This window comes from Coloeus monedula (genome assembly GCF_965178545.1).
Source record: "Coloeus monedula genome assembly, chromosome: 17".
Lineage (NCBI taxonomy): Eukaryota > Metazoa > Chordata > Aves > Passeriformes > Corvidae > Coloeus > Coloeus monedula.
Genome location: NC_138797.1, coordinates 2,370,841 through 2,381,795, shown reverse-complemented (window position 1 = coordinate 2,381,795; position 10,955 = coordinate 2,370,841). Strand labels below are relative to the sequence as shown.

General features: G+C 49.7%; 1 protein-coding gene across 2 annotated transcripts in view; it reads left to right on the top strand.

The window, feature by feature from the left end:
* Positions 1–1,068: 1,068 nt before the first annotated feature.
* CBFA2T2 (CBFA2/RUNX1 partner transcriptional co-repressor 2) overlaps positions 1,069–10,955 on the top strand; it is a 58,317-nt gene continuing 48,430 nt past the window's right edge. For both annotated transcript variants that reach the window (XM_082293036.1, XM_082293035.1), the window contains exon 1: positions 1,069–1,103. In XM_082293036.1, coding sequence (XP_082149162.1) covers positions 1,076–1,103 — 28 coding nt within the window. In that variant the 5' untranslated portion in view covers positions 1,069–1,075. The remainder of the gene's footprint in view (positions 1,104–10,955) is intronic.

Below are 10,955 nucleotides of genomic sequence, written 5' to 3'. Positions count from 1 at the left end.
TGCCAGGGATGCCCAGGGTGGGGTTGTTGGGGTGTCTGTGCAGGCAGAGGTGTTGGACTGGGTGATCCTTGTGGATCCCTTCCAGCTCAGGGATATTCCATGATTCTATGATGCTGCTGCCTTGACAAACCCCGAATAGGAGTCTCAGGCTGTCAGTGAAGCTCTTGTGATCCCAAACTCTGGCATTTCTAGGTTTTGAGGTACTTATGCAGTGAAAGCTTTAGCTTGTAGGAGCAGAAACACATCTCACCTTTGCCATGGATATTTGACTGTGGCAAGACTCCCTGGGACACTTTGTGGACGTGGTTTAGTGGTGGGCTCGGAATGTGGGAAATGCCGGGAGGGAGCAAAACCACTTTGGTTACAACACCTGAGGCACTGGGGCTGAGCTGGGGACAAACCTATTTGTCCTCAGATATTTTAACACTTTAGGGGGGTACAAGTATTGTAACACCTTTGGGGGTGTGCTACAGGTATTTTAACATCTTTTGGGGATACAGGTATTGTAACACCTTTGGGGGTGTGCTACAGGTATTTTAACATCTTTTGGGGATACAGGTATTGTAACACCTTTGGGGGTGTGCTACAGGTATTTTAACATCTTTTGGGGATACAGGTATTGTAACACCTTTGGGGGTGTGCGTACAGGTATTTTAACATCTTTTGGGGATACAGGTATTGTAACACCTTTGGGGGTGTGCTACAGGTATTTTAACATCTTTTGGGGATACAGGTATTGTAACACCTTTGGGGGTGTGCGTACAGGTATTTTAACATCTTTTGGGGATACAGGTATTGTAACACCTTTGGGGCTGTGCACTGGTATTGTAACACCTTAGGGGGAGCGGGAGACCTCCGTGGAGGTGGGGAATGCGGACAGTTGGGTCTGTGAAGGTTACACCCCGCAACTCGGCTGCAATCCATCACTGAACTAACACGCACCGCACCTCCCCTCCCTCCACATCCCCTTCCTGCCCGGCTCCCGGGGCGGGCCGGGGGAGGCCGCGCCCCCGCTCTCGTCACGGCGAGGGCCGGGCCGGGCCGGGCCGGGCAGGAGGCGGTGGGGATCCGGGCCATGGTGGGGATCCCGGGAAGCTGCCAGTGTAAGAGCCGGGATCGGGGCACGGGAGGGAGGCAGCGCTGGGCCGGCGCCGAGCGGGGCCGGGCCGGGGGGAGCGGGGCTGAGCCCCCGGAGCGGGGCGCGGGAGGGGGACACGCGCTTTGTATCGCGGTCTGTAATTGTGTGTGTGGTTCGTGGCTGTTTCTCAGCGTGCGGGTTCATTGCCCCGAAGTGTGGGCCTGGGGGACCCCCACCCGCAAGCCCAGCCCGGCGTTCCCCGGGTTTATGTGGAATTTCCAGGCTGGATGGGCTTTGGCGGCCGGGAACAAGGGGTGCAGCCGCCCCCCCCCCGCTCACCCCTGGGCAGGCGGCTGGGTCCGGCAGTGCCGGAGCTCGGGTGTTGGAGCCAGAGGGAAAGGTTTGCACCCTCCTGGCACTTCCCACATTCCCAGCCCGCCGCTGAAACACGCCGGTAAAATGTCCCGGGGAGTGCCACCACAGTGGATACCCGGGACAGAGCTGGCCACGAGTGTTTCCACCCCTGCAAACTGCGGGCAGCGACCTGGCACCTGTGTGCGTGTGAATCCTGTGCACAGAAATCCTGGCTTTGGCAGCATCCTCTCCTGCTTGGAGCTGGGAAGGTGGATCTCTTCAGCTCCATTTGCATTAATTTCCCAAAACTCCTGGGTTTGTTGCCAGAAGTGTTGTGCCCTCTGCAAGCCAGGAGGTTGGCAGGAGAGCACGTGGTTAGCCTGTTTTTCAATCTCCTGAGCGTTTTGTGACCTGTGCTTGTTTATCCACAACTGGGAATGGAGAATGAGCCCATCCCGGGATGAGGAGTGAGGTGCCGGACGGAGCCGGGATGTCTGTGTGTAGCAATGTCCATTGCACATGGGCTGGATCATGGCCTCAAGGTGACTCTGCGGATAAGCCATAGCTGAGGAAAGGGAGAAAAGCAGTTAAAAGCACATCCCAAAGCTCAGGAAATTCAGGAATTTTAAAATGAAGTGTGATTGCTCACAGGGAAGCAGTGTAAAGATAGATGCTGATGCTAATGTGGAAACCACTCTGAAAGCTGCATTCCCGATATGGAGAAGGAATTACCGAGTGACAGAAGTTGCAGCGGGTGGTTTTATACTTTGTTGTGCTGCTTGATGCAAAGTATGTGGAGATGTTGAAGTGAGGCTGTTACCCCTTAAGGCAGTTAGAAATATATGAGTCTGGCAAGGCACGTGGACTTTACCCAGCCAGTGTCCCAGGTGCCTGGAGAGCACCGTGGTGGGAGAGCCATGTCCACATCCACGTGGCTGTGGAGAGCCCTGGCACCTGGCTCCTAACCTTCATTTTGTCAGCCCTGAAGAAAAGGGCCCACAGAAGGAGCTCGGGTGAGATCATGTGCTTTAACCCCGCTGTCCAAAGTCAGCCCTCTGTGCCCCATCTCCTTCCCCCAAGCTCCCTTTGAAGTCACATTGGAGAATCAGGCGCTTCTGAGGGTGTTGCATCTCTCCAGCCTTGCACACCTCTCTTTGAATGAGACAGATTCCACACTGGAGGTGCCTGGGCTTTTTCACTGCCTACAAGGGGTGTCCAGGAGAGCTGGCTTAGGCTTTGGCAGTGAGGAGTTGGATGAAACAAATCCCACGCAGTGTGTCTGCTCGTGGTGCAGCTCAGTGGTGTATGCAGAGACTGCTCGGACTCCCTGCTTCCCTCAGACTGAGCACAGGGAGGACACACAGACCTTTGAAATCCTGCTAAAAATCATTGAAGCTAAGGGAGACAGGGATCTTGTGCCTCCATCATAGGTTCAGGATGGGTATGTGAAACCAGTTCCTCTCTCAGCTGTGACACTTTCTGCAACACAGGGCAAGCTGTTTGAATGTTTTATTGAATCGTGGCAGGAATGTATGGATGTGTGTGTAGCTGTTGAGTTTTGCAATATTAAACCATGTCTGAGATTAGGAAGGAATTGTTCCCTGTGAGGGTGGGCAGGCCCTGGCACAGGGTGCCCAGAGAAGCTGTGGCTGCCCCTGGATCCCTGCAAGTGTCCAAGGCCAGGCTGGATGGGGCTTGGAGCAACCTGGAATAGTGGAAGGTGTCCCTGCCCATGGCAGAGGGGTGGAACAAGGTGGTCTCTAAGGTCCCTCCCAGCCCAAACCAGTTTGTTATTCTGTGATTAGGGCTTTTCATCTGGGCGCTGCTGACAGGACTGAGGAAGCAATCACTGACCTTATGGCAGCAGGGACAGCAAAGCCATAGCCCCTGGCAGGAGATGGTGGGGGCACCTGGAATGCTTGGAGTGGGAGCTAAGGTGTTATTTTTGTGCAGCTTTAATGTGTCTGTGGCCCAGCATCCACTGGGGAATGCCAAGGATAAGCCTGGTGAGCCATGCAGCTGCTTTATAAAGATAAGCACATAGATATGGGCTATAGCTATCAGGACCTTTGTAGGTAGATCAGGTAAGGATGTCCTGTTAGTGCCAGCTGTTAACAGCCTGAACGCTGACACAAGACATCACTTAGTTCTTGAGCCCAGTGTCAGCCCAAGAACACTGCTGGGGTTTATCTTTGGTCTCAAGAAAGTAATAATCAGCTGTAGACTCATAATTTTTGTAAATCTAATTATCTGCATTGCTTTGGTTATCAGCCCAATGATTTCTGCTGTGTTACACAGATCCTGGCAATGTCAGGAGGTTGCTTGATTCCTTTGGGTGTGTGTTACAGAGAAGTGGATCAGTGCTCAGTGTGAAACTAATGATGGGGAAAGAGAGAAGGAATGAAGGAGTGCTTTGAAACTTTGGGATGTTCCAGTTTGAGGCACATAGTGGCTCTCATGAATATGCTCTTCTTACATTTCCAATGGGCAGAAACTGAAATGGATCATTCAGGGACTTAGTCTTGATTTTCATATGCCGTAAAATGAAAGGCTTAAGGTGTTCCTCTTCCTTTGTGCCAGTGTTCAGGAGAGTGAAATAAACTGACATTTTAAAGCAGTCAGCGAAAAGAAAAAGAGTTTTTTGATTTGTAGGGACTCTGAGGGTCAAAAAGAGCTTGTACTTGGGGTAGAGCTTGTGGAGTTGACTCTGCTGGAAGCAGGACTGGAGTGGAATAGTGAGCTGAGTGCTTGCCATCTGCCTGAGCTGCCAAGGAGTCACAGGCACCTCGAGAGGCTGCCATGAGCCACTGGAGGGGGGGGAACTGCTCAGGTTTCTCTCTTGCTGGCAAGAATCAGAGGTGAACTCTTCCATTTCAGAAGAAGGAGGTGGCTGTAAAACTCAAAAAGGTGAGAAGTGAATCCATCTCTCCCCCTCTGATGTAGAAAGTCCCAGGGGAAGGGTTTCCACCCAGACAGGTGATTTACCTGGAGCTTTTCCAGAAAACCACAGTCCTGAGGGCACTTGTCCAGCCAGTGTCTGGGACTTAAAACTTGTCCTGTGTCCCTGTCACCTTCCCATCTCTTTGTGCCACATCCTGTGTTCACACCCTTGTTTGATTCAGCTACAGAGGTGTCCTGGGTGTCATTTTGGCTCTATTTTGCACTCCAGGTTAATCAACCCTGACCTCAGAAGTGAATTAAAATGTCCTTTACTCCGTGTCATCAGAGAGCGCCACTAACTTCTACAGGTAGCAGCTTTTCTGGCACTTGGACTTTGAGGTCAAACTCTGCACATATGTTTTCCTCAGTGACGTGCTTTGCACACTTGGGATAATTTAAAGGATCAGACTGTTCAGGCAGGGATTTTCTCCAGTGTAGATTTATGTTTGTATTTAAGATAGTCATTGCTATTAGCCCTCAGCCTTGGGTTGCAAGGGTGTTTTCACAAGGTACATGGCATACTCATGGCTTGGCTTTGGGGCCATAGGTGACACTTCAAAGCTTGCTAAAAAATATTTGAAGAATATTATAGAACTCTCTCATTACAGGTATGGTTTTGAATGGAAAAATGCAGGATTAGCCTTTTTTTGACTGTGGATATAAAATAAACAAATACTTAGTGAATGCTTGCAGACTTACTGCTGCTTTTGTCCAAGTGGTTTCGATAGACACACCAGTTTGTTGGCATCAATACCAGCTTCTCCCTGCTTAGCCGTACTTTTTAATCCTCATGACCTCTTGGGAGTTGGCTTTCACTTCCTAGTAGTGCACCTGGTTGTTGTAGCAGGAAGTTCCTCCAAATATATCACCTGACACGCTCCCACCTGGCCTTTGTGTGTGTTTAATCCCGCCTTTTCTGCCAGGAGGCAACAAGAGGAGGAGGAGAAGGAGGTATAAAGCCCTAAAGGAGATAAAGCAGGGAGGCTGTACATGTTTGGGGTGTGTGGGAGTGGGCTGGTCTGGCCAGGGACTGGCGAGGGGTGCAGTTGCTGGCACTGGTGGGACTGGGCTGGTGGCACACAACAGTCGGGCAGTGCTGAGGAGCCAGTCCAGGGACCCTCCCTGACCCCCACCTGGTCAGCAAAGACTCTTCAGTCACCTTAACAGGAGTGGTGAGCCCACAAATGGGCCTTGCAGCTCATTACATCCCGGCTGTCTTTTGTTTGTTGCCAACAAATATTTGCTTTGTACTTCTAACTTGTGCATCCTGCCTGCGGAGCCTCTCCGGATCTGGCCAGAGGTGTTGGATCAAACAGAGGTGGAAGAGGGGCTGTAGTGTGGGGTACAGCTGTAGGTCCCCCATGGTCCTGGGCAGGCAGAACTCCTGGTTGTCTGCTTGGAGCACAGGCAGCTTCCTTTTCTTAGGTGAGTATTGTGAGCTGCAGTATTCTGTGGCTGTGTTCCCGAGAGCGAGCATTTCTCTGAGCCTTGGCTAAGCAGAAACTTAAATTAACACTTTTTTAAATGATGGGGACAGCTCCGCCTGTGGCGTTTCCAGGTGTGGATGAGATTAATTTGCTTATCTTAGTTGAGGGCAGGTAATTACTTGTGCAAGGGAGGTACCAGAGTCAGGATGTTAAAACACAAAGAAGTCAAATGTTCCTCTGTTCCTCCCCCGTTGTGCGAGCTCGTTTGCATTAAAACACCCGTCTGGCAGATCTGCTGCAGGAGCCTTCCCTCCATCTCCTCCTCCTCCTCCCTGATTAGCTTTGGTGGGGGCCAAGAAGCCACCAATGAATTCTGACTGGAACGAGCTGAACTTTGAGGGGAGATGAAAAAAATCCCTCGAAACATTTGCGGCCCTGGCAGCGCGTCCGCGGGTCGCTGATGGGGTTTATCTTCTGACATCATGAGGATCTCTGACATTTCTAGCTTAGAAACAATAACTCGCCTTATCCGTCGTCATGTTTTTCTAATTAAAGACAAAGCTTGGTAAATATTTTTTAAATGATTGAATTTCCCAAGTATGGAAAACACATGTCGGGAGTCAGGCTGGCTGCGTCCGATGCGCCTTTTCCCACCACGTCCCTCGGAGCACGCGAGTGCAAGTACAGATTTAGAGCTGTGGGTGACAGGTTTATCTGGGATGATTGGCAAGGATTTATAAACCAGGAGGGGATTTACTTTGCTCTCCCTCCCTCCTCTTCCCCCTGCTCCCCCCACCTCCCCGACCCCCGTCTCAGAAATAGGAAATTGGGATCACATTAAACCCTAATTGGTTTGGCTCCAGCGCTAGTTCGGTGGCTGCCAAATAGTTAATTTATTGCGTGAGAGTTTGGCCATGTGTTGAGAGGCAAATTTGCTTGAAGCAAGGCATCTCTGTAAACTCTACATCCATTCCTGTGCCAGGTCCTGTTTACAGCATCTCTAGAGCGGGGTGCAGGGGTTGCTTTCCGTGCCCATCCCGGCAGGACAGCACAGGAGGACGCTGCGGCGGGGCTGCCGTCCCGCCTGCCTCACTCCACTGCCAAAACGCTCTCAGGAATTGTTGCCTAAAAGAGCTTAAAGTGGTTTTAGCCGGACTTGGCGCTCGACGTTCGGAAACTGCCAGCTAGATAAGACGTGGGAGGCTCTCAGGAGAATAAATGCATCTGTTTGGGAGATAGCAGCAGGCCTGGGCTGTCACCGCGGAGCGGGGCCAGGTGGGGAGTCCCCGGGGGTGGAAAAATGGCTTTTCCTGGATTATGTGAGCAGGGGCAAATGGGAAGCTGGCATATCTGGCTGCCCCACTGAAGTCCTCCTTGTTCCTGCCCTTCTCCGTGAGGCCACTTGGACTGGTGACTGTCGGACATCCCAGATTTGTTGTCACTTGCTCTTGGACCTGTGGCATCTAGTGGTGTTTGGCTCCTGCGAAGTTTTCTGGAAGTTGGGCTCCAGTAGAAGGGTTTGCAGAGGTTTGCAGGACAAGCAGCACTCGCTGAGGCCATCACTGCCTTCCCTGGCACTCGACAGGGAATTATTTGGATATAAGAGGATGCTGCAGCCAGAGTTAAAGACTCACTGCTAGCGCGCCTCCGGTGTGGAGTGTGATTTGAAAGAGGCTGTGTAAGGAATAAATCCATGGCTGTGGCATTTTCTTTCATTCCTCGCTGAGTTAAATAACAAACTTTGCGTAAGTGAGCTGCTTCCAGCTCTGAGGCAACAGAATTATCACCGCCGTGCTCAGCAGAGCCCTTTCTGTGTCAGCTGCTATTTCCATTGTGAACTTGATACCTGAAGGCTCAATATTGTGACCCTTTAATTTTCAGCTGCTGAAATGTCCCCTGCGAGCTGGCTACAGGGGAAGAGCTCAGAGGGGAACTTGCAATGGTTATGCAGTGGGAGCAGTGTGTTTCTTTGGGTATTTCTTAAGTGCTGAGTGTTTAGGAGAAATTGATAGGTAGTAGCAAAGCACATTTAGCAATACTTTTCCTTCTGTAGCTCTTGCTTCCTGGGATGTAATAAAATCCATTAAGTTCTATTTATGATCAAAGACCCAGTATAGTAATAGTTTTATTTGGATAATTATGGCTGTTCTACCAATAATGAAAATACTGCGCACTTCCAGGCGTACTGCAATGTTTAGAGGGGTACAGGGCTGGCACAGCCAAATGTTTGCCAGTTTTGCTGAGGAGTCAGAGAGATACCAGCTCAAAAAACCTTGAATCAAGCTAAGTCCCTGTAGGATGGCATGTCCTGCCCATGGGTGCCACGTTGAGCCATGCTGCTGTGGATTTTCCAGCCATCCACGGAGGTGCAGCAGGGTTAGGCAGACCAGAAGGGGGCAAATTGGACAGGTATCGGGAGCAAATGTGGTGGTTTGTTGTCATCCCCGGGTCTGAAGGCAGGTTCAGCATTTTCAGCCAGGAGCAGCCACTCCCCTCTTGTGCATCTCCTGCCTCGTTTGAAATGCAGCCACTTCTGGGATGAGCTGCTGTAATTACTTTAAAGCACATCGTACTTCCACCACTTTTGGCAGGAAGGAAGGAGGAATACTGTGCTCCATCGCCAGACAAAATAGAAATCAACAATTGGGATTTTTCTCAAAGAGCAGATCTATCTTCTCTGCCATTAAATCCGAGTTGGATGGGAGCCTTGTACCCATTTTGCTTTCCCGGTGCGAGTGTGTCGTTCTGCAGCTCACAGCCCGTGTTCATGGGAAGATTTAAAGCAGCAGATTCTAGCCAGGAATTCTTTCTAGCACTTTGCTTTCCTTCTGCTGTTTGCTTCTCTCTTCACACTACAGATGCTGATGGATCACCTTCCGTGGTGAGTAAGGAGACACACTGTACTTTACAAAAACTGCATCGTCCTCAGGAGCGTTCTTCCCGAGAGCCATTCCCACTCCTAACCCAGCCCGGGTCAGGAATTGTGTCACACAGTGGCTTGTTCATATGACTCCCATATCAGGGACTGCAAATCAGCTCACACTGGGATCGTGGTTGGACCCCCTGCATCCATTTACTGATGTTTATTTACCTCTCTGCTGCAAAATACCTGATTTCAGATTACTGCCCTTGGCCCACCTGAGTTTCCACATTCCAGAATACACTGGTGGTGCCCTTTTCCCCCCCCCCCCAGGGGATGTTTTTTTTCTGTGAAAGCTTGGTTTTCCCTCTTTATCTAGACATGCTGAGCACCTAGGAGTTAATTTGATGGAATCTTCTGAGGGAGAGCCTTGGCTTTGCACTGCAGTATTCCAAAAACATTCCCAGGCACTTCTCTGACTGTTTTCTTCTTGTATATATTTGTCTCATTGAACAACCCTTTTTTTTTTTTCTTTCCTGGGTAGTATTGATTTTAGCAAGAGGGAAAATAGGAAAATAAAACCTCTTTGTGCATTTGAATGGGTAAATGACTATCAGAGCACATAAACTGTTGAGCAGCTGATTTTTACATGTTTCTTGATTTGTCCTCTAGCAGTTTTATTTAAGTTTTCAGTCACTGCAGTTACTGTTTTCATCAGGTTTTATTTCCCATTTAATAATTACAGCAGTTCCCCTCGAGCCCTGTACCTCTAATTAAGAAAGCTAAGTTTGAGATAAATTTAATGGAATAAAATTAGTTATATTTTTATGGTAAAGTATGCTCAGAAAAAAACACTTGTAGACTCAGTCAGTGCTCCTGAACATTCTTTACCTCATTTTGATCCTCCATCAGTGCTGAGGACTATCCTGATGGCGTGAGGACAGGTGAGCACCAAACACCAGGATCTCATCCATGCAGGAATTCTTGCCTTCAGTCTCACAGGTACCAAACAAGATTGTTTGGTTGGCATAGAATCTCCCCTTTTCCCCTGTGCACGTGTAAGGATTGCCTCAGTTTCCACCAGCATTGCACTTTTACTGTCCTGCTGGTGCTCTTGCTGGTCTGAGGTAGCCCAGGAAGCCCTGGAGAGCCTGACAGCACCACACAGAGCCAGTCCAGGACTCTGGGCAGGTTGGCCCAAGTTGCCATCCAGGCTCTGAGAGCCCCTTTTGGTGAAGGAGAAGCCAGTGGACAGATCTCCCTGTGTACACACAGCACACCAGGAATTTAGATCTGTCCAAAAGGCCGTGCTGCTCCGAGCAGCAGCTCCGTGAATGGAGATGCACCTCGTCACACCTGTTTTATAACACAGGAGCAAAATATTCAGGGCATCTAAATAGTTTATAGCCCGACAAACAAATTCTGGCAGTGGGAGCATGAGTTTCCATCTCATTAAGCTGTTGGCAAAGCCCTGGTAATTCCAGTCACTGATACAGCACAGGAATTATCCCTCAATACGACTGGTTGTGTCAGGTCAGAGCATCACTGCTTTTTCTCAGCAGTTGTGTGTTTGTACTTGAGGGGAAAAGAAAGTGTTGAAATGTCAATTCATTGGGTTCTTCTCCTCTGGTGCTGGAGCAAGGTCTTGTGAGGTCAGGACAAAGTGTCTGTGGATTTCTACACCTAAGCTGTAATGAGGAATTGTTTTCAAGTCGTTTTTTTTTTTTTTTCTTTTGTCATACAAAACCTGACACAGATTCTCAGTTTGGCAGAGGCTCGAAAGTTTATCTTGGAGCTCAGCAGCTGTGCTGCAGCCCAGGTTGGCTCTGACGCAGTTCCTGCCATCTCCCAGCTCTTTGTTGGGCTGTAGGAAATCACTGAACCTTTGGAGCCACGGACTTGGGGCAGGTCAGCTGTATCATGGCCATTCCCATTTTGGGAAGTGTGCTGTGAGTTGGATAAAAGGAGCTGGATGTGACGGTGTCCTCTGGCTCCTGTGGCAGGCAGAGGTTGAGGCATTTTGTTGATGGAGTAGCACACATGTCCAGAGGCATGGGAAATTTGCCTGCAGCACTGTTACAGATTTTATGGTGTCTTGCAAACAAGAGGGAGCAGTTTGCTCTCCCTGCCACGTGTTACCTTCCACAGCTTGAGACAGCCACATGCAAAATTCATTTTAGAGGTCGGTCATCCAGTCCCAGAGACTAAGGAATGTTGTAGTAGGGCTTTTCTAAGATTTATATGCTTTATCAAAGGTCCTATAGTTTTCTCATTAAAGCAGGATTATCCTGGTAGG